The sequence below is a fragment of the Erpetoichthys calabaricus genome, chromosome 14 (genome assembly GCF_900747795.2).
Source record: "Erpetoichthys calabaricus chromosome 14, fErpCal1.3, whole genome shotgun sequence".
NCBI lineage: Eukaryota > Metazoa > Chordata > Cladistia > Polypteriformes > Polypteridae > Erpetoichthys > Erpetoichthys calabaricus.
In genome coordinates, this window is record NC_041407.2 from 108,477,797 (window position 1) to 108,504,972 (window position 27,176).

Here is a 27,176-nt window from a genome sequence, read left to right on the forward strand (position 1 = left end):
TTGTCCACCCGCCTCTTGACCACAAGTTCTCAATGGGATTAAAGCTCTGGGGAGTTTCATGGCCATGGACCCCAAAATTCAATGTTTTGCTCCCTGAGTCACTTAGTTCTCACTTTTGACTTCTGGCCCGGTGCTCCATCATGTTGGTCACCAGACTGTTCTTAGATGGTTGGGAGAAGTTGCTCTCGGAGGATGTTTTGGTCCCGTTTAACAGATTTAGATCAGGTTTTTTTTTTTTAGAATTTGCTTGAACATTCCGGTTGATTTTGCAACTTCTCTCATCGCGCTAAGAATGAGAGTTCACTTGCAGGAATGATATATTCACACTAATCCGAGACAGAGGCTGCAGGCCGAGGGGAGGAGGAAGCCGGGCCTCAGGAGTAGGGAGCCATCATTGCCATGTTTCACTACTGCGTGGGCAGAGCCACAGGGGATGGCTAGTCTCTATATAGATTATAAAGTCCAATGTCTGTCTGTCCACTTTCCACAGGAGAATGGATTTAGATCTTTTTTTTTTTCTATAATTTTGCTTGAACATTCTGGTTGATTTTTGCCACTTCTCTCATCACACTAAGAATCATAGTTTGCTTGCAGGAGCGATATATTCGCGCTAATCCTAGACAGAGGCTGCGGGCCGAGGGTATGGGGAAACGTGACGTCAGATGTGGGGAGCCGGGCAGGAACCTCCTCACTCACGTGCCAGCCTCTGTTTGAGTCGCTCTACCTCTCGCCACATTTTGGAGCGTACCTTGCCTCCTTAGCTAGTGATACCTGTTTGTTTATTGATTTTTAAAGTTTGACCTGTTTCACTACCACGTGGGCAGAGCCGCAAGGGACGGCTATCCATCCATCCATCCATTATCCAACCTGCTGTATCCTAACTACAGGGTCATGGGAGTCCGCTGGAGTCAATCCCAGCCAACACAGGGCGCAAGGCAGGAAAGAAACCCCATGGCAGGGCGCCAGCCCACCGTAGGGCACACACACACCCACCCACACACTAGGGCCAATTTAGAATCACGAATGCACCTAACCTGCATGTCTTTGGACGGCTAGTACATATATAAAATCCAACGTCTGTTTGATTTGCACGAGAGAACTCCTTAACGGATTTAGATCAGGTTTGTTTTCTGTAATTTGCTTGAACATTCCGGTTGATTTTGCGACTTCTGTCCTTGTGCTAAGAATCATAGTTTGGTTGCAGGTTTGACATATTCACGCTGATCCGAGACAGAGGCTGCAGGCCAAGGGGAAGAGGAAGCATGACGTCAGGAGTAGGGAGATGGGCGGGGCCTCAGGAGTAGGGAGCTGGGCGGGGCCTCAGGAGTAGGGAGCCGGGTGGGGCCCTCCTCATTGCCCTGTTTCACTACTGCGTGAGTGGAGCCATGGCTAGTCTCTCTCTCTCTTTCTCTGTATGTATGTGTATATATATATATATATATATATATATATATATATATGATTGAAATAGTTTACTGTCAAATAATGCAAAGAGTACACGACACGTGTTTCACCCTAATTCTAGTGCGGACGTCCGAGGTTCGATTCCCAAGAGGGAGTGCAGTAGAGTGTGTACGCCTGATGAGCCCAGAATTAGGGCGAAACACGTGTCGCGTACTCTTTGCATTATTTAACAGTAAACTATTTCAACTATTCTATGATCAGCTTCTCACAACTGAGAAAAGGGCATCGTGGCGGATGTTAGCCGACTTGCTGACCAACCACAAGCGTTACCAGGTAGGTAACCACCCATACAATCAGATTGTGATTCAGACTACGAATGCCGTGAATATATATATATATATATATATATATATATATATATATTTAGGGTAGTCCAGATCTAACTATGCAACTTTTAATGCAATGCAGTGCAATAATTGCACAGTTAGATCTGGATGACCCTGTGTACATACATTATCCATCCATCCATCCATCCATTTTCCAACCCGCTGAATCTGAACACAGGGTCACGGGGGTCTGCTGGAGCCAATCCCAGCCAACACAGGGCACAAGGCAGGAACCAATCCCGGGCAGGGTGCCAACCCACCGCAGTACATACATTATATATATATATATATATATATATATATATATATATATATATATATAAATCCAGTGTCTGTCTGTCCGTCCACTTTCCACGAGAGAACAGATTTAGATCAATTTCTTTTCTATAATTTTCTTGAACTTTCCGGTATATTTTGCGACTTCTTTCATTGCACTAAGTATCAGAGTTTGCTTGTGGTGCCAATTTATTTGCACAAATCTGAGAGAGCAGCTGCAGTCCGAGTGGAAAGGGAAATGGGCAGGGTCCTCCTCACTCACACGCCAGCCTCCGTTCGAGTCACTCTACCTCTGGCCATGTTTTGCAGCGCTCCTCGCCTCTGCTTAGCTAGCGATACCCGTTTGTTTATTGATTTTTAAAGTCTGACCTGTTTCATTACTACACGGAAGACGCCACACGGGACAGCTGATATATATATATAATCCAACATCTATTTGATTTTCACAAGAGAACTCCTAAACGGATTTAGATCAGGTTTTTTTTTCTAGAATTTGCTTGAACATTCCGGTTGATTTTTGCGACTTCTCTCGTCACTCCGAGTATTCGAGTTTGCTTGCGGTACTGAATTATTTGCACTTATCCGAGAGAGAGATGCAGGAGGCCGAGGGAAGGGAGGACGTCTCACTAGCTACAATGCCACTATGTCTTGTCATTTTTGCTTTGCACCCTCTTTAGCTTTGGATCTCCGGTTTTCGGCTGATCTCGATGTTTTAGGGTCCCCTGGTACTGAAAACATTCATTTCTCGATAATGTATGTGTGTCACAGTTTCTTGAGGACAGTCTCGAGCTAAAACAGCTGGACGGAAAAAGACCAAACTCGAAGCCTGTTATGAGACGACGATGTGCTGATTAGTTTTTGAGCCAAAATGTGCAAGAGAAAGAGGCGCTCGAGAGGACCCCACAATTACCAGAATTGTGCAATGAATTATGAATTCTTCTCATCACTTGCTATCGTAATGACCAATGTTATGATCAGAATGATTTGCCATCAGAGCAGTAAATAATGACTGAAATGTTAGAGAAGAGTTCAGGTCACTCTGTTCCTGGGGCACAAGGCCTACTGATGCTTACGTCCAATTTCTTTTTTGTTTGTTTTTTAAAAGAAAACTGTAAAGACAAATAATGAAGTAAGAAGAAGCTGAGTCATCGTACTATAATAAGGCAGTCCACTCAAAACACACCGAGGAACGTCGGCCTGCTGTTCAACGTGCCTCTGACTGCCATTCTGTGACTCACGGTGAACGTGTCCCGTTCCACTGACTCATAACTCCGTGTCAGGAGCCTTCACAAAGAATTCTTGAGATGCACTGCTGTGATGATTGCTTGCTTGATGTTTTGAGTCATTTTGCTTTGTGACTCGACTGTACACAAGGTCTTTTCACTGCACTGGCACGTAAAAAACGTTGTGGCCCCTAGGGTGTGCCCCAGAGCCCTGAAAACCAGGCTATCACCTGAGCCACAAATCCAGGATTAGGTGACGTTGTTTTATTCAATAACTATAACTCGCTGGGCAAACTTCCAAGTATTCACCAAATTTATGTTCTTGGTGACCCACGTCCACTACTCCGCAGCGAGCGTCAGCCTCATCCTCCCGATTCTGACTCTCTAAGTGAAGGGAGACCCTTCCTTTCACATAAGACTCGGGGGTACTGCCAGTGCCATGGCATCGCACGATAGAGGTAATTCCGGGGGCATACAGATGCTGCCCTACACAGGGAGGTCCTGTCCCAGCCGTGTTCCCTGGTGGCACCCAAGGACGGAGACGACAGTCTCGGACAAGCCTGTGGGTGTCTAACCTGGGGGCCAAGCCAGAGGAGCACTGCCATCTTTTGTGCCTGGAGATGAAGCTCTTGATAAAAGTGTCTGCCCAAGTCCATCACTCATCCGTTGACCCTGTGGATGCTGGAGGTCGCTGTTGCCCCTTTAAACCCAACAGACAGACACTCGGGCACACAGGTTAAAAGCAACAAGAAGCATTTTAACATTTTTTCTTCTTGAAACAGTGCCCTGCGCACCACAGACACAAATGAACAGGCAAATAACAAGCACAATGCTTTTCTATTTCTCCTCCACACCTCCCAGCAAGCATCGTCCCCCTCCTCCCGACTCCGGCTCGCTTGCTTGGGTCTTCAGCAGTCCTTTTTATAGTCCTTGACCCCGAAGTGCTTCTGTCCTTCAATTCACGTGACTTGCTAGCACTTCCGGGTCAGAACTCAAGTTTTCTTCAGCCTGGAAGTACATCTGGGCTTTTGTCCCCGTGGCTCGGTAGTACTGAGACGTGACTCCTCAGGTTCTTTTATGGCGTCCCCTAGCGGCACCCAGCAGGGCTGTGGTATTAAACTACATGTCCCATAGTGCCATGCGGGAAGTCCTGCAGTCCAGGAAAGCTGCCATCTGGCATCTTGGGGGAAGCAGTGTCCCAAAGAGTTTGTCTTCCCCCATCCTGGAAAGAGGACTTTGAGAGGCTGATGAATGAAGAGAACGAGAGAGAGAAGAGGTTGGATGATGTGGAGGTAGTGAATCAGGAAGTGCAACGGATTAGCAAGGAGGAAGTAAGGACAGCGATGAAGAGGCTGAAGAATGGAAAGGCCGTTAGTTCAGATGACATACCTGTGGAAGCATGGAGGTGTTTAGGAGAGACGGCAGTGGAGTGTTTAACCAGATTGTTTAATGGAATCTTGGAAAGTGAGAGGATGCCTGAGGAGTGGAGAAGAAGTGGACTGGTGTCGATACTTAAGAATAAGGGGAATGTGCAGGACTGCAGTAACTACAGGGGGATAAAACTGATGAGCCACAGCATGAAGTTATGTAGTGGAAGCTCAGTTAAGAAGGGAGGTGATGATTAGTGAGCAGCAGTATAGTTTCATAGTTTCATGCCAAGAAAGAGCACCACAGATGAGATGTTTGCTCTGAGGGTGTTGATGGAGAAGTAGAGAGAAGGTCAGAAGGAGTTGTATTGCGTCTTTGCGGACCTGAAGAAAGCACATGACAGAGTGACTTTGCATATCAACACATGGCACATCACAAACATTTATAGTATTAAAATGCATTGCATGTGGCATTCCAACACACATGGCACATCACAAACATTTGTTGTATTAACATGCATTGCATGTAACATTCTAACACATGGCACATCACACACATTTGTAGTAGTAAAATGCTTTGCATTTCAACACATGGCACATCACAAATATTTGTAGTATTAAAATGCGTTGCATATGGCAGCGGTTCTCAAACTGTGGTAACAAAAAAAGGGGGCGTGAATGTTGCCATATGTGACATAATTTCGCTATTTGTAGGGAAATTTTAAACTTGTAGCGGTGTATCGGCAGCAAAAATATAGGAATAAATTTTATTAGGGTTTCAAAAAAACGTTAGGGGGGCACGATTAAAACTGTTATGAAAACTCGGGTCGCAAATACTTAAAGGTTGAGAAACGCTGGCATATGGCATTCCAACACATGGCACATCACAAACGTTTGTAGTAGTAAAATACATCACATTTGTTGTTCCACCCAGTGGTACATCACAAACATTAACACTGGTTTTACAAATCTCATACCAAATAGAATATAATGCAGACATATGCATTCCATTTGTCATTCCAATAGTTGGTGCATCACAAATATTTGTAATAATGCATTTTATTAGTACAAATGTTTGTGATGTGCCATGTGTTGGAATAACAAATGCAATACATTTTCTTACTACAGTAGCTGTGCTATACCTGTCTAAATTGAAATCTAAGTTATCAATGTAGACCTCAGCGTTAACGTTTGCAGCACACTGTTCATGTTTGTGATACGCCATCGGTTAGAATGACAAATGTAATGCATTTTATTACTAAAATGTTTGTGATGCACCATCTTTTGGAGTGATGGGCATAGTGACCAGACAGACAGATAGACACATCCTTTTATTAAGGTGGATGCATTACAAAATACATTCCAGTAGATGCTGCCCTGCAAATGTTGCACAGAGGTCTGCGTTGATTTCTTAGATGTCAACTTGTCTTAGACAGTAGCACAGCTAGTTAGTAATAATAATGCATTCAATGTCACACTAATTACAATCATACATGTAGTACTTAAAACTTTTAACCTATGTTTGACTATATTTGGATGTTTACCTGTTTTTAATAGTAGTATCTGAACCCGAATCCACATTAATAAAAGGAGAATCGTCTGTGCCTGTGTAACTGTGTGTCCATCCAGTTGCTACATCTCTGTTATGTGACATTTGGCATGGGATTTGTAAAAGAAGTGCTAATGGTTGTGATGCACCATTTGTTGGAATGAAAAATGTTAGTCATTTTATTATTTCACCCATTACAAAAATAAATTTGGCATGGAATTCATAAAAGCAGTGCTAATGTTTGAGATGTGCCATCAGTTAAAATGAAAAAAAAAAAGATTAATTTTGTCACTACATGAGTTACAAAACACATTCCAATAGATGGTGCACTGCAAACGTTAACCCTGAGGTCTGTGTCAGTTATTTAGATTTCAAACTGCTGGCACAGCTAGTAAATTCTTAAAGCAGTGTGCCAGCCTGTGGACTTGCACTCCCACCACACACCCTTTAGACTGGACAGAGGTGCTTAAAGCTCAAGAAAACATACGGAGATGAATGAGAATTTGTGAGCGCGATAGTAGTACTAGGGTGTTGTACCGTCTTAGCTATTTTAGATGTGGTGAGAAGTTAAGTAAAATAACACCTTTGATGAGTTTCATCTTTAAATTATCTGGGGTGCTGTATGAGATTTATAAGAAACAACAACAGCAAATCGTTCTAAAGGAATTTGCAGCGCAGTAGTGTCTGTTATTCAAAGCTTTGCAGTGGCTCTCTATAAAATCATTTCATTGGTAGTTGACGGTGATTGGCATATGAGAGTCTGCATATGTTTTAAGGGTGTAACCCTGATCTCAAAGCCTGCCGAGTGCGAATCCTCCTCCCGAGCGTCTGTGCCCACTAAGGACGGTGCCAACGTGAAGTTCACGTCCGTGGGCAGTCGATGGCGCGGCTACGTTTTTTGACGAGTTACAGTTGCGCTACCTTTTTTTAGGGTGTTGTACCGTGTTTTATGGATGTAATGAGAAGTGAAATGACCAGTTTTATTGGCTAACGAAAAATATTACAGCATGCCAGCTTTCGAGACAACTCACCCCAACGTTGTAGTCAGGGTTACATCTTGCCTGAAGAAGGGGCTCGAGTCGCCTGGAAAGCTTGCATATTGTAATTTTTTTTTTTTAGTTAGCCAATAAAAGGTGTCATTTTGCTTGACTTGTCATTTTTCTCAATCCCTTAAATGGTACGCAGTGTTAAAAGCAGGTGACGCTTTGGGGAAAGAAGGTTTCCTGTTTGGTTTTACTTGCGAGTGAATGCACTTTAGTGTGCTGAGATTGCCGCGTATGTGACGATCCTGCGAGTGTCTGCTGCGCCGCTCGGCCGTCACAGGAGCACGCGCGCCAGGGGACGCGTTCTGCATTTCGCGCCTCTCATCTCCCGACCTTCATTAACGCTTTTGCTAAAACTGGGACAGAGGGAATATTTGACTTTTTTTTCCCCAGATGTGCGTGAAGTGGGTTAAGATATTTCTGAGCCTCCTATGACAGCCTGAATGCGGTAAGTGACTCGAGTGTCCTGTCATGTGACGTGTGCTGTCGGGTCCCTTTGTCATATCCTAGTTTAAAATCTTTTGCTTTAACGTGCGGCTATGTTTTTGGCAATGATCCTTGACTTAGCTTTAGCCTTGTCAAGTAGACGTTTTGGAAGTGAAATTTTAAAAGTATTTCAAACTGCCCCTGACGGTCGTTGTCATTATTCTTAAACGGAGCTGTGACCACAATAAAGGCGTCCTGCTGCACGGTTTCCGAGAGAAATTAAGTCACACGAACCGCGGCGATACTCATAAAGCTTACAGCTATCAGCTTAGTGTACATTACAGTAAAAACTGGAGGTGGCCATTGTCTTCCAGTAGGGGACGCTGCTGCCACCTTTTAATCACCGGTTGGGTCCGGTTTGACTGGGTAAAGGTAAATAACTTTAAAATGCCCTTTTTATGAATAAGAACTGCGGTGAGTTGTCTTAAAAAGAATATACAAACCACACACGAAGCACTAACTATTTAGTGAACACACGATAATTCACTCCTAACTTATTCATACGAATGCATTATTAATACAATCAAACTATCGCATCTAATCGTGAATAAAGAAAATATTAACTGTAAATTCCACATGCACGAAAAAGCCAGGACACCCCAGACTTACTTAAAGCCACCCCGCTATCTAATTACCCCCCACAAGACACAACACTTCTCTCTCTCTCACACACATACTCGTACACACATCAGTTAAAAGCAAACCTTTAAGAAAAGGTTGTGATCCCCTCCGTAGAATCTTGTTGTCCGTCCTTTAAATTTTATCCTCACTTTAAGACACACCAGCGCCCTGGAGTGTCTTACCCGTGACCTACATAAATAAAAGTATTTTTAAACGATCAGCTAAAAATAATAATAATTGCCCAATCCTCGACACAGCCGGTGTTCTGTCGAACCACACAACTTATCGAAATGTGCTTTTGCGCATGCCCAGTATACACTTATTCTAAAACGAATCAAGAAATTAGTTTCTTAAATAAATAAGTAAAATAAAATTAATCAAAACAGACCCTACTAAAATTATTACTTGTCGTTTAAGCCATTACTAGCAAACATTTCCAATGCCTCAATCCGATGCCTTTCCCAATTTAATCTGTTTTTTAATGTCCAGCATTGTTGTGATTGTAAGCCTCTTTTCCTCGTTACTTTCGGGCCTGTATCGCCATCTGCTGGTCATAAAGTGATTGACGCAAAGTTTAATGTTTCAAAACGTCCAAGCGTGGCGTCTTGAAGTTGTCAGGATTAGCGAGTATAAAACGTTTTGTAGAAGCGTTGGCTGGAAGTTGTCAAGCCGCTCCAGCTATGGTAGTTCAGTTTGGTATATTTATTTATTTTTTTCATTCTGTTTAATTTTATTTGATGCTTTGTCATGAAAAAGCTTTTCACGTTGTTCCTCATAAATTATTGGGCCATTGTGTTGAACTGAACTGAGGATGGATTATTAACCGTCCTTCCATTTTGCAGATCCACTTTATCTGTTCTGAGTTTAGGGTTAGCCTGAGTCTGTCTCAAAAATAAAAGGAATTATCTGGGAGAACACACAAGTAAATTACATGGCACAGAGATTTCATTTTTTAAAATTACAGAAACCCTCATTCTTACCTTATGAGTGTGTTAAGACTGCCGGGGCATTTAGGAAAGCAGCAGTGTCGATGTTTTATTTATAAAGCACATTTAAACACAACACGTTGACAAAAGTGCTGCACAATAACACAGAATTAAAAGCCTTCGCATCCTAGGAGCTCTTAACCACACAAGGGAATCATCCATCAAGTGCGCCCATTGCCTGAGGGTGTGTGGCTCCAAGACAGAACTGGTTAGATACCAACGGACCCTTAGGAAACGACACATTGGACATCATCAGCTACAGTGGTCTACCGAGGAATGGCAGCAGGAGTAGCAGGTGAAGTGACTTTGTACAGGGGCTGAGCCTCAAACAATAATGAATTAAAAGGACGGCGTTTACAGTGCAGCCAGATCCACGTTCACCTGGGGGACACACTGACACACACACACATACACACACACACACACACACACACTGTTCTGTAAAAGATAAATAGATAGATAGATAGATGTGCAAGGCACTGTATAATAGAGTGAAATGCACTATATAGTAGATAGATAAATTGAGTGAAAGGCACTATATGATGGATGGATAGCTAGATGTGTAAGGCACTATATAATAGATAGAGTGAAAGGCACTATATGATAGGTAAATGGATATGAATGGCAATATAGATACCATAGATAGATGTGAAATGCACTATATAATAGACGGATAGAAACATAGAGTGAAAGGCACTATATGATAGATAGATAGATATGGTCTTCTTCTTTCCTCTTTGATCTCTGGCAGGCACTTGGTGTAGGTGATTTCCTAAGCCCATTTTGTTTTTGAGGTGTTTCCATACCTGGCGGTCAATGTCCGCTGTTGTGGCATCATCAAGAGTGATGCACTGTCTGATGCACGTTTGGTGCCATTCTCCACTGCATGGGTCGCTTTCGCCAGAGGAGTTTGTGTGGTAAGCAGCTGTTATCCATTCTACAGATGTGGCCAAACCACCATAATCGTCGTTTCTGAACCTGCTCCTTGAGTGTCAGATGGTGATCACGTATCTGCGTTGAATATCCTAATTTCGAAGGCGGTCATGAAGCGAGACGTGTAGGATCTGTTGTAGGCAGTGTATTTAGAAGACCTTCAGTTTGGTTAGGTCTGATTTGAGTAGCGTCCAAGTTTCCGGCCCGTAGAGGAGGATCAGCAGGATTACGGTCATCATCTTCATTGACTTTCGATCAGCAATCGACTGCATTCACTGGCCTGCCCTAAGGGAAGACTAAAGACCGAACTCATCCCTCAGAAAGTGATGAAGCTTCTCCAGGCGAACTACTGCACATCCAGCCATCCAGTCAAGTGCGGATCTGGAATGAGCTTTTCAACGCATTTAGCATCCAAGCTGGAATCCGGCAGGGAGACGTGATCTCTCCCCTGCTCTTTAACATCGTGATGGATTCCATAATAATACATTTTATTTATATAGCACCTTTCCCATGCTCAGAGAAAAATGCCTTTCCAAATTAGGCATGGAGGTCCAGTTCGACGAAGACCATTTTTGTGACAGATTCAATGTTCACTGCTGATAGCACCATACTGGCCGACGATGATACTGACGCCACAGATTACCTTTATGAATTTGCATGTGTTGCCCAGCCATACGGACTCCGTATCGATGCAGTCGTACAGCTATCGTTCAACTCAACAGCACCCAACTTATGCCAGTTCAAGAATTCAAATACCTGGGCTCGTTGGTGCGTCCACAGCAGAGGTCCACCCCCAAATCGGCCACACAGACGCTGCATTGGCGTCTGTGAAGTGGTGCCTGTGGAAGCGAACCAACATCTCCACTAAAACCAAGAGATAGATATGATAGGCACTATATAATAAACATAAATACACACACGCTATCATCTGAACACACACCATAATGACTCAAAAGGAAGATAATTTTAAAAAGAAAGAAAAGAAAACGTCTGACTTGGCATTCCCAGTCCCAGTGAGGCGCTAGACAGGTGTATTCTGTTGTTTTAACGGAGCCCCCATTGTGTTTCTCGACACGCGTTGGCTGAGAGTCCTCAGTGTCGGTGTGTCAGACAGACAATGTGCAGCGTTGTTCATAATGGCACTCAGTTTTGCTTTAATTCTCTCTTCTGCTACAACCTCCTGGGGGTCCAGAGTGTGTCCCATTCCCGAGCCTGCCCTTTTAATTAGCTCGATCCTTCAGTTACCAGCCCAGCACTCCACACCTCAGTATGCCCTACAAAGTCACAACTCTTTACTTTTGATGAAGTCAGCAGCACAAAGTTAACTTTTCCTGAAATGCAAATAGACGCTGCTGTGGGCCAGGATTTGTTAGAGCAGATACACTTCAGCTATTAACAGAATTTCATTGGATGGACACTGGCCAATCAGGACACAGGGAGACCGATGCGGATTTGCATGTTTAGAATCGGCCACTTGGATGGCCTGCAGCAGGCAGCAGGTTGGTGTTGTAGTTGTGAGCCTTGGTATCAGATTACCAGGAGCCTCAGGAATGTCCGCCTGATGGGTACGCCGTCTACTGAAGCACAGTTGGTTAGTTAAACAGCCGAGCGAGTTCAGAAGATGCCTGAGAATTTGAAGAGCGTTCACTACACACCATAGATGTGGACTCGGAAAGTCAGAGCACACTGCGTGACGGAGATATCGGTGTGTAGACAAAGGGGCAGAATGCCATGCCAGGGGTGCCAGTTACCCATTCACACACTCGACCGCGCTACGGAGGTTAAATGTTTTCTATTGCCTGAAAACTCGACTAGTTACAGCAGTAGCTCATGTAAACATTGGAAAATAATACCAAAAATTTTGAACTCTTTTTTAATGTCTAACAGTAGTGCTCACGTGCGGTGGAAAAACCCAGTAACTGCCATTTTTATTTTTTCAAAATTGAGTCTTTTTTAGTTTTTGGAGTTACTACTGTAGCTCTTTGCTGATGTTATAAGGTAGCGGTGATGGCCAAATACGTCTTCATTCTGGTCATAGCATGATGGACGACGCTTGTGTGTACTGTGTGGCGGATGTCCGGGACCCTTGCCCAGCTGGGATGCCTCTTCCTTGTATGGTCCGGGGGAACAAGCATGGACAGAGCATTACTTCCCTCAGAATGCTAGATGGCTGCCCCCCCCCCTGGGTGGCAGCGGTGCCTCGGACTCCCGCAGAGCATTATGGGAAATGGAATGGGATATAGCCCTGTTGGGATCTGGAGGCACCACCAGCTGTTCTTCCGCCACACCCGGAAGCGGGGCAACGAGCACCTGGAGCACCATCAGGTGGACTTATATAAGGGGTCAGCAGGGACTACTCAGTGAGCCGGAGGAGGAGTGGAGAAGAAAGAGAGAAGAAGAAAAGTATTGTGTGCGATTGTGCTTATTGGGACTGTGTTGGGCCTGGGGGAAACGGGGAAGACGTCACCCACAGGTGAAGAAATAGAAAATAAAATCACTTGTGTTTTATCAGCGTGCCTCCTGGGTGTGTGTGTGTCGGGTTAAGTGCTGGTATAGCGCCATCTATTGTCACAACTGTAAATGATCCACACAACGCGTTTGGGGGCAGCCGCCTGTATACTTGCAATTGGCTGACAAAGTTGTAGCAGAATTGTGGTTCACATGATATGTATGTGGCTGGGATTGGCTCCAGCAGACCCCCGTGACCCTATAGTTAGAATATAGCGGGTTGGGTAATGGATGGATGGACACTACACTACTGGCACGTAGACTTCTTTTGCTCAACTGGAAGAATCCTAACTGTCCTCTTTTAAGTCAGCGGGTAACTGATGTTTTATATTATTTGAAACTGGAAAACATCAAATTCTCACTTAGAGGATCTGTGCAGAACTTTTTCAAAACCTGGCAGGATCTGATCAGTGACATTTTAGAATAAGCTCTTAAAGCACCGAGGAGGCAGGTTCTCGTCCCATTTCTTTTTCTTCTCCATTTATCTTTATTCACTTATTAATTCGTCTATTTACTTATTTTTTACTAACGTTAAGTTTTACTCTGCTGGCCATGCTCTCTTTCTCGGGGGGGGGGGGTTGATTTGTTTTCAATCCTATTTTTGTAAAAATTGATCTTTTTGTATGGAATGACGACAATAAAATCAATAAAATAGAAGAAGTGGTCGCTCCTGCCGAGTGCTTTGGAGGAGCAGGAGTGACCGGATGGTGGGACTTGGGAGGTGAAAGCCCCAGCATGAGCGCCCCGGTCGGGTGGAGCCCACCAGTGCCAGGGTCTGGAAGGCAAACAGACCAGAAGGTCAGCTGCAGGTGGGGCGACTCCCCTGGTGCAAAGCCTGGATGGGAGAAGCAGGGGAGCCGCCAGTAGCTTTGTTTTAAAGGACTGCTTCCAGACGTAGTATTTTAACTTCGTTTTTATGGATTTATTCATTGGATTTTAACCTCCACTTTTTCACAGGTTTTAACGGATTATTTATTTATTTGACATTTTGGAAACCCTGCCCTATTTATTTTGAACGCTGCGTTCATTTGGTTGTTTTAAATGAAAGCACTTTCACACTTTTTTGCACCATCCCCTTCCTTCGTTGTGTCCTCAACTGTCCAGCTCATCCGGTTACATTAATCGACGGTGTCGGGTTCAAGACAGAGATGGGAACCCGCATCGTCACAGCTGGGTGTTTCCACAGTCGATGAGACGTGACCCGTCCAGTCTCTGAGCACACAAGAGTTCAAAATGGCCACTCGCAACAGGTGGCACCCGAGTCCACAATCTCTCTCACACACTCGCTCCTAATGTTTATGGTGTAAACGTTTGAATTCACTTTCGGTTCATCGTTCAGCTTCGCCTTTGATCTCTCGTCACCTTTTGTGTTTCGTTCTTTGCTGTCCTTTTTTTTTTATTCATTGTAATGTGTTCTCTTCCTTTTTCCTGTTCCTTTCCATCTCTCTGAATTATTGACTGCGTTCTGCTCACTAACGTTTCATTCTTCTTTTGATCCACAGACGTCAAAAACAGAGAATCGTCTCCTAAGAACTCGTCTCCGAAAGGCCACAGCAGAGATGACGGCGCTTTACCACAAAGACTACGTGCTGGTGGAGTACGAGTTTCAGTACACCGGAAGAGATGGGGATCTAATTTCCATCAAGCCCAACGAGAGGTACATCCTCCTGTCCAGGACTAATGACCATTGGTGGCACGTGCAACGGGAGGACAACACCAAGCCCTTTTATGTTCCTGCCAAGTACGTCAAGGTGCTGTCCTCCCAAAAACAGCAAACTGTGGACCTCCAGCCTGCTCACGAGGACTTGACCTCCTTTGGTAGAAGGGAGCAAAAAACAGCTACCGATAATGCAAGTGAGCACGTCAGCGATGGGCAGGTCACCTTACGCACTCACGCCAATGTCAAAGCCCACGAGAACCGCATGTCCACATTTGGCATCCCTCAGAACATTCACATTAACACGGGCCGGCACCGTTTGCCAAACGAGTCTGTCATTGCACTGAAGTCTGTCACTTCTGACGCCAACCTGTCACCCTTTTGCTTGAAGGAGAAGGTACCCCAGGAGAGCAAGCCTTTCTCTGTTAAACGACACAGCCTCGAGCCCACCATCCTCTCCGAGTCCAAAGAGCCCGTGGCCGAGCTGTACACACAGAGCGCCCGCGCCCGGTCAAGCTACAACCTGGAATTTCCCCCCACGATACAAGTGGCAGGCAGCGTTCGACCCTCCAGGTCCGCTGGCAGTCTGCTTTTTGAACAAGTGGACCGAAATGCCAGCGTGCAGAAGGAAAATCAGCCTCCCTTGGGGACCTCCAAAGTGGGAAAGGCGCGTGTCAGCTCGGAAAGGATATGCGAGGCAGAGAACATTTACGAGACCATCCCAGACGTGCTGGACCTGCCGGCCAAGAGGAAGTCGACTGCTAAGGCAAGGGTAGGATCGGGGTTTTCATGGATGATCATTAATTACCTTGGGGAGAGGCCGGTGCAGCGTCGCGAAGTCACTCACTGTGCGTTAGTCACACGTTCTCTGTTAGAAAGGAGCTGATTAATGTACAGGGGCATAGAGGTTTAGCAAGAGACTTGAGACTAACGTCCAGTGTGTCAGTAACGGTTCATGACAAGAATATCCATCCATTATCCAACCCACAAAATCCTAACACAGGGGTCTGCTGGAGCCAAGCCCAGCCAACACGGGGCATAAGGCAGGAAACAAACCCCGGGCAGGGCAATGACAAGAACAGTTTGACTAATAACTGAGGTGTGCACAAAACCATCAAGCTGACCCTTGGAGGTCAGTACAGTCAAATGACCTTTATGACAAAGCAACAGGAGAAACGTTTCAAAAAAACATGCGTTCCCATCGATCCAATTAACAATTAGCAACTTCAATTTAAACAACATACAGTCGGGTCCATAAATATTTGGACAGAGACAACTTTTTTCTAATTTTGGTTCTGTACATGGGCGACACGGTGGCGCAGTGGGTAGCGCTGCTGCCTCGCAGTTGGGAGACCTGGGGACCTGGGTTTGCTTCCCGGGTCCTCCCTGCGTGGAGTTTGCATGTTCTCCCTGTGTCTGCGCGGGTTTCCTCCCACAGTCCAAAGACATGCAGGTTAGGTGGATTGGCGATTCTGAATTGGCCCTAGTGTGTGCTTGGTGTGTGGGTGTGTGTCCTGCGGTGGGTTGGCATCCTGCCTGGGATTGGTTCCTGCCTTGTGCCCTGTGTTGGCTGGGATTGGCTCCAGCAGAACCCCATGACCCTGTGTTTGGATTCAGTGGGTTGGAAACTGGATGGATGGATGGATGGATGGTTCTGTACATCACCACAATGAATTTGAAATGAAACAACTCCGATGCAAGTGAAGTGCAGACTTTCAGCTTTAATTCAGTGGGGTGAACAAAATGATTGCATAAAAATGTGAGGCAACTAAAGCATTTTGTGAACACAATCCCTTCATTTCAGGGGCTCAAAAGTAATTGGACAAATGAAATAACTGGAAATCAAATGTTCATTTCTAATACTTGGTTGAAAACCCTTTGCTGGCAGTGACAGCCTGAAGTTCTGAACTCCTGGACATCACCAGATGTTGGGTTTCCTCCTTTTGAATGCTCTGCCAGGCCTTTACTTTCAGTTGCTGTTTGTTTGTGGGCCTTTCTGTCAGAAGTTTAGTCTTCAACAAGTGAAATGCCTGCTCAGTTGGGTTAAGATCAGGTGACTGACTTGGCCATTCCAGAATTTTCCACTTCTTTGCTTTAATAAACTCCTGGGTTGCTTTGGCTGTATGTTTTGGGTCATTGTCCATCTGTATCATGAATCAATGTGACTGCTGTATTCAGCTGGATTTGAGCAGACAGTATGTCTCTGAACACCTCAGAATTCATTCGTCTGCTTCTGTCCTGTGTCACATCATCAATAAACACGAGTGTCCCAGTGCCACTGGCAGCCATCACACTGCCTCCCTCCACCGTGTTTTACAGATGATGTCCTATGCTTTGGATAATGAGCTGTTCCACGCCTTCTCCATACTTTTTTCTTGCCATCATTCTGGTAGAGGTTGATCTTGGTTTCATCTGTCCAAAGAATGTTTTTCCAGAGCTGTGCTGGCTTTTTTAGATGTTCTTTAGCAAAGTCCAATCTCGCCTTTCTATTCTTGAGGCTTATGAGTGGCTTGCACCTTGCAGTGCACCCTCTGGATTTACTTTCATGTAGTCTTCTCTTTATGGTAGACTTGGATATCGATACGCCCGCCTACCCCCTGGAGAGTGTTGTTCACTTGGTTGGCTGTTGTGAAGGGGTTTCTCTTCACCATGGAAATGATTCTGCGATCATCCACTACTGTTGTCTTCTGTGGACGTCCAGGTCTTTTTGCGTTGCTGACTTCACCAGTGCTTGCTTTCTTTCTCAGGATGTACCAAACTGTAGATTTTGCCACTCGTAATATTTGAGCAATTTCTCCGATGGGTTTTTCTGTTTTTGCAGCTTAAGGATGGCTTCTTTCACCTGCATGGAGAGCTCCTTTGACCGCATGTTGTCTGTTCACAGCAAAATCTTCCACATGCAAGCACCACACCTCAAATCAACTCCAGGCCTTTTATCTGCTTAACTGATAAGGACATAACGACAGACTTGACCACACCTGCCCATGAAATAGCCAAAGAGTCAATTGTCCATTTACTTTGAGCCCCTGAAATGAAGGGATTGTGTTCAAAAAATGCTTTAGTTGCCTCACATTTTTATGTAATCGTTTTGTTCACCCCACTGAATTAAAGCTGAAAGTCTGCACTTCAACTGCATTTGAGTTGTTTCATTTCAAATTCATTGTGGTGATGTACAGAAACAAAATGAGAAAAAAGTTGTCTCTGTCCAAATATTTATGGACCTAACTGTAAAAGAAATGAGTCCAACTTAACAATATGGACTCTTAATCATCACAGTCCAACAACAAGCCAGTGAAGCTTCAGGGATAATCAATCTGTCCAGTTAGGAAGCACAAGCGACTGGGAATCAAGGTCACCTGCTTTGAAAGTGACAGCAGGGAGTGGTGGCCACAGACATTTGCTCTCTCCTTATCCTTCCCAGAGGATTCCCCTCTAGTTTTGTGTTTTGCTAGTGTCCTTGTCACTACTGGTAGCATGAAGGAGGGGGCGCACTTGTAGCCCATTTACATTGCACAGGTAGTCCGTCCAGCTCCTCCAGTTTGGCACATCTGTATGCGCCATCACAAGAAGGTCTAAAGTGCATGGAGGAGTGACCTCCAGCTGGCCCGTAATCCCGAAAATTGATGGTGTGTGCTTTGGGGCTACTTTATGGTATTGTGGAAGGGGAAACGTTGAATAAACCATCCTTTATTAGAATCCGGGACTCTGTGTGCGTTTGTGTTGGGGGTCTGGGTCGTTGACGCGCTCGTTTCCATCACAAAGAGTTTATGAGATTTGCAGATCCATCGCATTCTGTTTTGATTTACATTTTACGCTGCGGCCATTGGCTCCAGCAGACCCCCGTAACCCTGTAGTTAGGATATAGCAGGTTGAATAATGGATGGATGGACTGCGGCCCACCTTTTTTGGAATTGGATTAGTAGAAAGAAGATGGATTATACAGTATGTGGTGTAAAGGAGAATGTCGAGTTGCTGTCCAAGAGATTAAAAAGGGCCAATTAATTTAAACACCGTGGTCCTTGTGTGACAGCAGATGGTGGACTAGATAGTGAGGTACAGCACAGCATCCATGCAGGTTGGACCAACTGGAAGAGCTGTCTGGTGTGTTATATGAACTGCTCAAAAAATAAAAGGAACCCTTTTGAATGAGAGTATCGCATCAAGTCAGTGACACTTGTGGGCTGTTGATCTGCCCAGTGAAGTAGCAGAGGGGCTTGTTCATCAGTTGTTCAGCTGCTTTGGTGCACTAGAGGGTTGACAATAAGACGACCCCCAAAACAGGAATGAATGGGTTAATAGGTGGAGGGAGGCCACCGATATTTTTCCCTCCTCATCTGTTTTGTCACATGTTTTGCTTTTGTCTACGGTCAGTGTCACTACTGGTAGCATGAGGCCATACCTGAACCCTACAGAGCTGGCACAGGTAGTCCAGCTTCTCCAGGATGGCACATCAATACCATGTGGCACTGCCAGAAGGTTTGTTGTGTCTCCCAGCACAGTCTCAAGGGCATGGAGGAAATTCCAGGAGACAGACAGGCAGTTCCTCTTGGAGAGCTGGACAGGGCCCCTCGTAGAAGGTCCTTAACCCATCAGCAGGACCCACCAGAGGAACAGGATGAGCACTGGTAGAGCCTCCAAAATGACCTCCAGCAGGCAGGCAGGCAACTGGTGTGAATGTCTCTGAGCAAACAATCAGACACAGACTTCATGAGGGGGGCCTGGGGGCCCGACGTCCTCTAGTGGGCACCGTGGAGCTCGATTGACATTTGCCATAGAATACCAGAACTGGCACCCTGTGCTTTTCACAGATGAGAGCAGGTTCACCCTGAGCACATGTGACAGACGTGAAAGGGTCTGGAGAAGCCGTGGAGAACGTTATGCTGCCTGTAACATCGTTCAGCATTACCGGTATGGTGGGGGGGTCAGTGATGGTCGGTGAGGCATATCCATGGAGGGACGCACAGACCCCTACAGGCGAGACAACGGTGGACACCTTGACTGCCATTAGGGATCGGGATGAAATCCTTGGACCCATCATCAGACCCTATGCTGGGTCCTCCTGGTGCACGACAATGCCCAGCCTCATGTGGCAAGAGGATGAAGGACTTGATACCACCCCACACTCACTCGCCTGACACCTCTGGGTGGGACATAATGTTTGGGTCCATCCGACGCCTCAGCCTGACCAGGAGCTCAGTGATGGCCTGGTCCAGATGTGGGAGGTGATCCCCCAGGACACCATCCGTCATCTCATTAGGACATATGGAGGGGCGGGTTGGCATACAAACCATGGAGGACGATTTGGAGTTGCTGCGATGACATTTCGGCCAAAAGGACTCACCTGCCTGCCTGCTACTTCATTTTTTCCCCCTTTGATTTTCGGGGTGTCCCTCTGTTGGTTGATCATTTTCATTTCCATCCTTTCGTTCCTCACATGTCACCATATCAGTCCAGAAAAGCAGAGATAGCCAGCAGGATTTTTTTCCACCATTGAGATCTGATGTGTTTTCAAAGAGTTCCTTTCATTTTTTTGAGCAGTTTATAAACATCTACGTGTGTTTGTGTCTGTCCGGCCCGGAAGTGCAAGGCTACAGCATGAAGCTCAAAGAAAGAATCGCCAAAGTGAACCCATCAAGGAAAGAGAAGCTCGCTGAGCCGCTGACAGACAGCTGATGCGACTGACTGATTTGATTTCCAGAATTGATGGTTTCTAGGAGCCCGGGCTTCTTACAGCACAGGCTTACACAGCTAGTGTGTTATAAAAGGGCAACTGTTACGATGAAGGGGAGACTCCGTAAGAGGGTAGTGAGACCAGCTATGATCTATGAAGGTGAAACGTGGGCCCTGAAGAGGACCGAAAGAGAAAGTAGCTGAGATGAGGATATTGAGGTGGATGTGCAGAGTGACAAAAACGAAAAAAAAATCAAAAAGGAGAAGGAGAAGAGCAGAATTTGTGGAAAGCTGAAAGAAGATCCCAGAGAAAAGGCTGCAATGGCATAGCCATGTTATGAGAAGAGATGACAACTACAGTGGTGTGAAAAACTATTTGCCCCCTTCCTGATTTCTTATTCTTTTGCATGTTTGTCACACAAAATGTTTCTGATCATCAAACACATTTAACCATTAGTCAAATATAACACAAGTAAACACAAAATGCAGTTTTTAAATGATGGTTTTTATTATTTAGGGAGAAAAAAAATCCAAACCTACTTGGCCCTGTGTGAAAAAGTAATTGCCCCCTGAACCTAATAACTGGTTGGGCCACCCTTAGCAGCAATAACTGCAATCAAGCGTTTGTGATAACTTGCAATGAGTCTTTTACAGCGCTCTGGAGGAATTTTGGCCCACTCATCTTTGCAAAATTGTTGTAATTCAGCTTTATTTGAGGGTTTTCTAGCATGAACCGCCTTTTTAAGGTCATGCCATAGCATCTCAATTGGATTCAGGTCAGGACTTTGACTAGGCCACTCCAAAGTCTTCATTTTGTTTTTCTTCAGCCATTCAGAGGTGGATTTGCTAGTGTGTTTTGGGTCATTGTCCTGTTGCAGCACCCAAGATCGCTTCAGCTTGAGTTGACGAACAGATGGCCGGACATTCTCCTTCAGGATTTTTTGGTAGACAGTAGAATTCATGGTTCCATCTATCACAGCAAGCCTTCCAGGTCCTGAAGCAGCAAAACAACCCCAGACCATCACACTACCACCACCATATTTTACTGTTGGTATGATGTTCTTTTTCTGAAATGCTGTGTTCCTTTTACGCCAGATGTAACGGGACATTTGCCTTCCAAAAAGTTCAACTTTTGTCTCATCAGTCCACAAGGTATTTTCCCCAAAAGTCTTGGCAATCATTGAGATGTTTCTTAGCAAAATTGAGACGAGCCCTAATGTTCTTTTTGCTTAACAGTGGTTTGCGTCTTGGAAATCTGCCATGCAGGCCGTTTTTGCCCAGTCTCTTTCTTATGGTGGAGTCGTGAACACTGACCTTAATTGAGGCAAGTGAGGCCTGCAGTTCTTTAGACGTTGTCCTGGGGTCTTTTGTGACCTCTCAGATGAGTCGTCTCTGCGCTCTTGGGGTAATTTTGGTCAGCCGGCCACTCCTGGGAAGGTTCACCACTGTTCCATGTTTTTGCCATTTGTGGATAATGGCTCTCACTGTGGTTTGCTGGAGTCCCAAAGCTTTAGAAATGGCTTTATAACCTTTACCAGACTGATAGATCTCAATTACTTCTGTTCTCATTTGTTCCTGAATTTCTTTGGATCTTGGCATGATGTCTAGCTTTTGAGGTGCTTTTGGTCTACTTCTCTGTGTCAGGCAGCTCCTATTTAAGTGATTTCTTGATTGAAACAGGTGTGGCAGTAATCAGGCCTGGGGGTGGCTACGGAAATTGAACTCAGGTGTGATACACCACAGTTAGGTTATTTTTTAACAAGGGGGCAATTACTTTTTCACACAGGGCCAAGTAGGTTTGGATTTTTTTTCTCCCTAAATAATAAAAACCATCATTTAAAAACTGCATTTTGTGTTTACTTGTGTTATATTTGACTAATGGTTAAATGTGTTTGATGATCAGAAACATTTTGTGTGACAAACATGCAAAAGAATAAGAAATCAGGAAGGGGGCAAATAGTTTTTTCACACCACTGTATGTGGGCAAGAAGGCCATGAGATTGACTGTTGAGAGAAGGAGAAGAAAAGGGGGTAGCGCAAAGCAGAGATGGAGGGATTGAATCAGTAAAGACCTGAGGGAGAAAGGATGAAGTGGAAACGTGAATGAAGATGGCAGAGTGGGGAGAGGTCTGGTCAAAATAAAAATGGGAAAAGCTAAGGAAGAAGGAGAAGGTCAGGTGTAATATGGAGTGATGTACTGTGTGTTGCAGGCCTGTGCAATTGTAAAATGTGACCACAAGATGGCAGTAAAACAGCATTCTTCTTTGAAAAGAGATGAATTGGAAGATAAAGAGAGACTGTATAGGGGGCATAGGGACAGGGCCGTCTTAACAGCATCATAGGCCTCCGGGCAGAGTAGAGCACTGGGGCCCCTGTTTTGATAGCAAAACAGAAACATACATAGGCATCAGAAAAAAATGTGGGCCCCTATGCTCATGGGGTCCCCGGGCAACTGCCCACTGTACCCATGCGTTAAGACGGCCCTGCATAGGCACACAGCTGGCAGCACCCTAAGTACTCAGCGCTGCATTCATTTTTACTCCCATCTAGATTCGTGTAGTCGGATCAAATGGCAGAACTAAACAGGCGCAGTATGGCTGTGGATGTCTAAATCATATTATGTGATATCATCTACTGTTAAATTCTGATCCGTACTTCTAAAATTTTTATTTTTATACTGTATGGAGGATTTGTTCTGTTCTGTGTATTGTGTTGTATTGACCCCCTTTTCTTTTTGACACCCACTGCACGCCCAACCTACCTGGAAAGGGGTCTCTCTTTGAACCGCCTTTCCCAGGTTTCTTCCATTTTTTCCCTACAAGGTTTTTTTTGGGAGTTTTTCTTTGTCTTCTTAGAGAGCCAAGGCTGGGGGGCTGTCAAGAGGCAGGGGCTGTTAAAGCCCATTGCGGCACTTCTTGTGTGATTTTGTGCAATACAAAAATAAACTGTATTGAATTGTATTGTCTATGGGTATGTGCTCTGTGCCAGTCTGGCATTGAAACCATTTGTGGATTCTGTCTTGTATTAATACATTTTGATGACAAGATACGCTCGGCCCCCCTACTGCGCTCTAATGGACAGAGCGAGGTTCAGAAAACCGATGCTTGCATGGGAAACAGGAACTTCGCAGAAGACCAGCCACAGCTCAGTTTCTGGCAGCAGAAAAGTAGGGGAATACTGGAACTGAGATAAAGACGGAGCAGAAGAGAACAATGACCTCCGTTTGGGGACTTTCATTACAAAATGCCGATAGTGACAGGGGTATGATCTACCCAAAGCCTGAAGAGGGGCACTCCAGATAAAAATGGCAGTTTACTTTGAACACGAATTCCATTCTCGACTTTTCTCAGGCAGTTGGTTGTAAGCAGCAGTCTCTTCAGAGTTAGTAAAGGCTGCGTGCCAGTGGCCACGGTGTGAAGAGGAAGACGAAGATCATTATTAATGATCTTTGTGTGCTGGTGGACACGTTTGTCAAGCTAGCCAACCCAGCTAATTTCCGGGATGCTCTTTTCTGTTGTTAGGCCTTACAGTGGCCGCTGGTGAATTTATTATTTGGCGTGGAGTATTTGCACTGTGGTGCAGTAATTCTCAATGTGTTGCCAGAAGTGAAAAAGCAGGAAAACTGTAACGCAACAAACAAGTTTAACCAGAGACCACAAAGAAGGAGGGAATTAAGAAATTGCCAGTCTTTATAAAATATAAGTTACTAGCTGTCCCCCGCAGCTCTGCCTGCGTAGTAGTGAAACGGGACAAACTTTAAAAATCAATACACAAACAGGTATCACTAGCTAAGTGGAGGCAAGATACACTGCAAACAATGGCCGGAGGTGGAGCGACTCAAACGGAGGCTGGCGCGTGACTGAGGAGGGCTCTGCCCACTTCCCCATCTAGCCGCTCTCTCAGATTTGCGCAAATAATTCAGTACCGCAAGCGAAGTAAGATACTTGGCGCGATGAGAGAAGTCATAGAATCAACCGGAATGTTCAAGCAAATTCTAGAAGAAAAAAAAAAAAATGATTTAAATCCGTTAAGGAGTTCTCTCGTGAAAAGCGGGCGGACAGACATTGAATTTTATATATGAGAGAGAGAGAGACACTAGCAATCCCCGTGGCTCCGCCCATGCAGTAGTGAAACAGGACATTGAGGAGGGCCCCGCCCAGCTCCCTACCGCTGAGGTCCCGCCTCCCGACTCCTGGGTCCCCGCCCAGCTCCCTACCGCTGAGGTCCCGCCTCCCCACTCCTGGGTCCCCGCCCAGCTCCCTACCGCTGAGGTCCCGCCTCCCCACTCCTGGGTCCCCGCCCAGCTCCCTACCGCTGAGGTCCCGCCTTCCCACTCCTGGGTCCCCGCCCAGCTCCCTAGCACTGAGGTCCCGCCTCCCCATTCCTGGGGAAAGAAAAATCGCAGGTTTGCTTTGTTGGCTTTTCTTCGTACTTTGAGCATTACAAACTGTTCATTCACCTTGAACTAAGAAGAGGAGTCAGACATGATAGTATTATCAGTTAATACCTAGCAGGGAGTTTCCACAACTCTGGAATCCAATCAACCTAAAAAGAGCAAATTCTCAAACAGCTGATAGAGAGGGGTAGTGTGGATGACGGGTGGGACAGCAAGCAATAACAACAGGGTCCCCATTTAAAAACACAGAAACCTTTGCTTTCTGTCCTTAAACCCCTTTCTACAGATATGACCTGGCAACACCGGGTACTTCAGCTGGTATAAAGTCAATGGAGTGTGCATTAGCAGCAAAGCACACTTTGGGGAGTCTGAATGATGGGTATTAATCCGTAATTCAGCTACTCCAAATTTATAAAGGACAAAGACTGAATTGGATTAAGCAGCTTTGAGAATGGCAGGTTGTGCAAGAGCTGGGAGTCAAAACAGATTACAGTTGGAGACTTTACTGAGGTTTCTCACAAAGTGTTTGAATGCCATGGCAGAGAAGGAGGCTGCTACTGGAGACTGGAGAGGACATCAATGGGCTCTTAACTCACATCGGCCGCTTCATGTCTGTTTTGGTACAAACCCAAAAAGGTTTGTCTTGATAATCTGTAACCCGGCAGACAGTTTTGTTTTTTCATTAGAGCCACTTGATTGTCAGTTCTCGACTCTTATTTTTCACTCCTGGTATCAACAAAACATAAAAACAGGAAGCAATCAACGGCTTGTTTCCTGTTGTACGCTTTGAGATAAAGTGTTCTACTAAAAATAACTCGGGTCCGGCTCTGGATGTGTCAACAGGTATCTACCCGGCCCTGAGCGATTGATTTGTCAGGTTTGAGCAATAAGTGACTTCATTTCCTGCTAAAAGCCCCATTTACGGTGGAGGTGTCGGTGAGAAGGTCATGTACAGTAAAACAGTCCGATATCCTCAATCCCCGGTATTAAAAGTAATTATGGTGGACTCCTTTTGAAAAGGAGAGATAAATCACTGAAAATCAGACTTTATTATTACATATTTGACCACAGCCTTTTATCTAAGATTTACATTTATCTGCTTAGCATTTAACCAAAGCGACTTACAAAAGACGTTAAACATAATCGAGTGCCACAGGACAAGGTGACAAAGTGAAGAGCGGAGAACAAAATGCAAGGAACGTACAGTCCCAAGGTTACAAAAACGTAACCTCTTGAAACACACTGAGGGACTCCAAAGTTCAAGTGGAGGTGGGCAGCTCGTTCCACCAAATGAAAAGAGTTTGATGGAGCAGCAGAGCTGGCATCACCAGACACCATTCATCAAAAGACCCGAGTGGTTGGGAAGGCACCTAGGAGGACCTCACAAGCGTCTCCATACGCAGGGTGAGCCAAAAAGAAGAACCACATTTCAAATGTTTAGTCTACAAAAACGCTACAAGATCAAATAACTTTCATTACGACACAAGAAAGGGGATATAAAATCAATTATTTAAAAATGATGTCTTGAAGGTGGTGGCCATCATTAGCGATACACTCTTGGAGACGATTTCTGAACGCTCGCATGACTCGTACGGCCATTTCATGGGGAATAGCGGCAAATGGCGTCCTTGAGGGCTTCAAGGTTTTGAAGTGTGTAGACCTTCGACTTGAGATAGAAGAAGAAATTGCACGGAGTGAGATCAGGTGAACGTGAAGGCCACCTGGCATCGCCACGCAGGGAGATCAGCTTCCCCGGAAACATATATCCATCCATCCAACTCACTACATCCTAACACAGGGTCACAGGGGTCTGCTGGGGCCAATCCTTGCCAACACAGGGCATCAGGCAGGAAACAAACCCTGGCCAGCGCGCCAGTCCACCGCAGAGGGCGTACACATGCCCACACACCAAGCACACACTACGAACAATTTAGAATCGCCAGTGCACCCAACCTGCATGTCTTTGGACTGAAACCAGAGCACCCGGTGGAGAACATGCAAACTCCACCCAGTGAAGTGAACCCGGGTGTCCTCCTTACTGCGAGGCAGCAGTGCTACCACTGCGCCACCGTGCCACCCTCCCTGGAAACATCTCATGCAAAACATGCGTGGATCTCTGCGCAGGCCGTATGAGCTGTCGCTCCAAGCATCCACCACATCCATTTCTTCCAGTTCTTTAGCATTTCAGTGTCACATTCTGAAGTGACAGTGACCGTTACATTTTTGAGGAGGGGGGAGCAAGGGCCTACAATGCCACCAAACTGTAGCGTTGTTTTAACCCAAATAGCGAACGTTTTGCTTATTTATGCAACCACTGAAATGGAAATGTGCCTCGTTGGCCGCACACGACGATGGCATCTCAATGAACGGTTTGCAGAATGTTGGCACACAACTCTCTACGGCTCTCCCTGTCCCTCTCAGTGAGTTTCTGCACTGCCATCATTTTGTATGGATGGAAATGAAGGTCCTCCTCAAAGATGGGTTAGAAATGCCTGAGGCAGACGCACGCTGAACGTCTAGCAGACTGCAAAATGGATTCCCTTTACAGCTTGCATGTTTTCAGGCATACGTACAGTCCGAGGACGGCCTGGAGATTTTCTGTTCAATGGTGTACCCGTCTGTCTGAATTTAGAATTGCTTTCCGATATGGGACGTCACCGTTGGGAGGAAT

General features: G+C 45.4%; 2 protein-coding genes across 5 annotated transcripts in view; both read left to right on the top strand.

The window, feature by feature from the left end:
- Window positions 1-27,176, top strand: part of plekhm1 (pleckstrin homology domain containing, family M (with RUN domain) member 1) — a 350,418-nt gene that overhangs the window by 156,688 nt on the left and 166,554 nt on the right. The window lies entirely within an intron of this gene.
- The window catches only part of LOC114665184 (rho GTPase-activating protein 27-like), a 173,225-nt gene continuing 160,321 nt past the window's right edge, over window positions 14,273-27,176 (top strand). For 3 of the 4 annotated variants that reach the window (XM_051918905.1, XM_051918906.1, XM_051918908.1), the window contains exon 1: window positions 14,273-15,211. In XM_051918905.1, the coding sequence (XP_051774865.1) occupies window positions 14,342-15,211 (870 nt within the window). In that variant the 5' untranslated portion in view covers window positions 14,273-14,341. The remainder of the gene's footprint in view (window positions 15,212-27,176) is intronic. The other variant, XM_051918907.1, reaches the window with a different exon arrangement.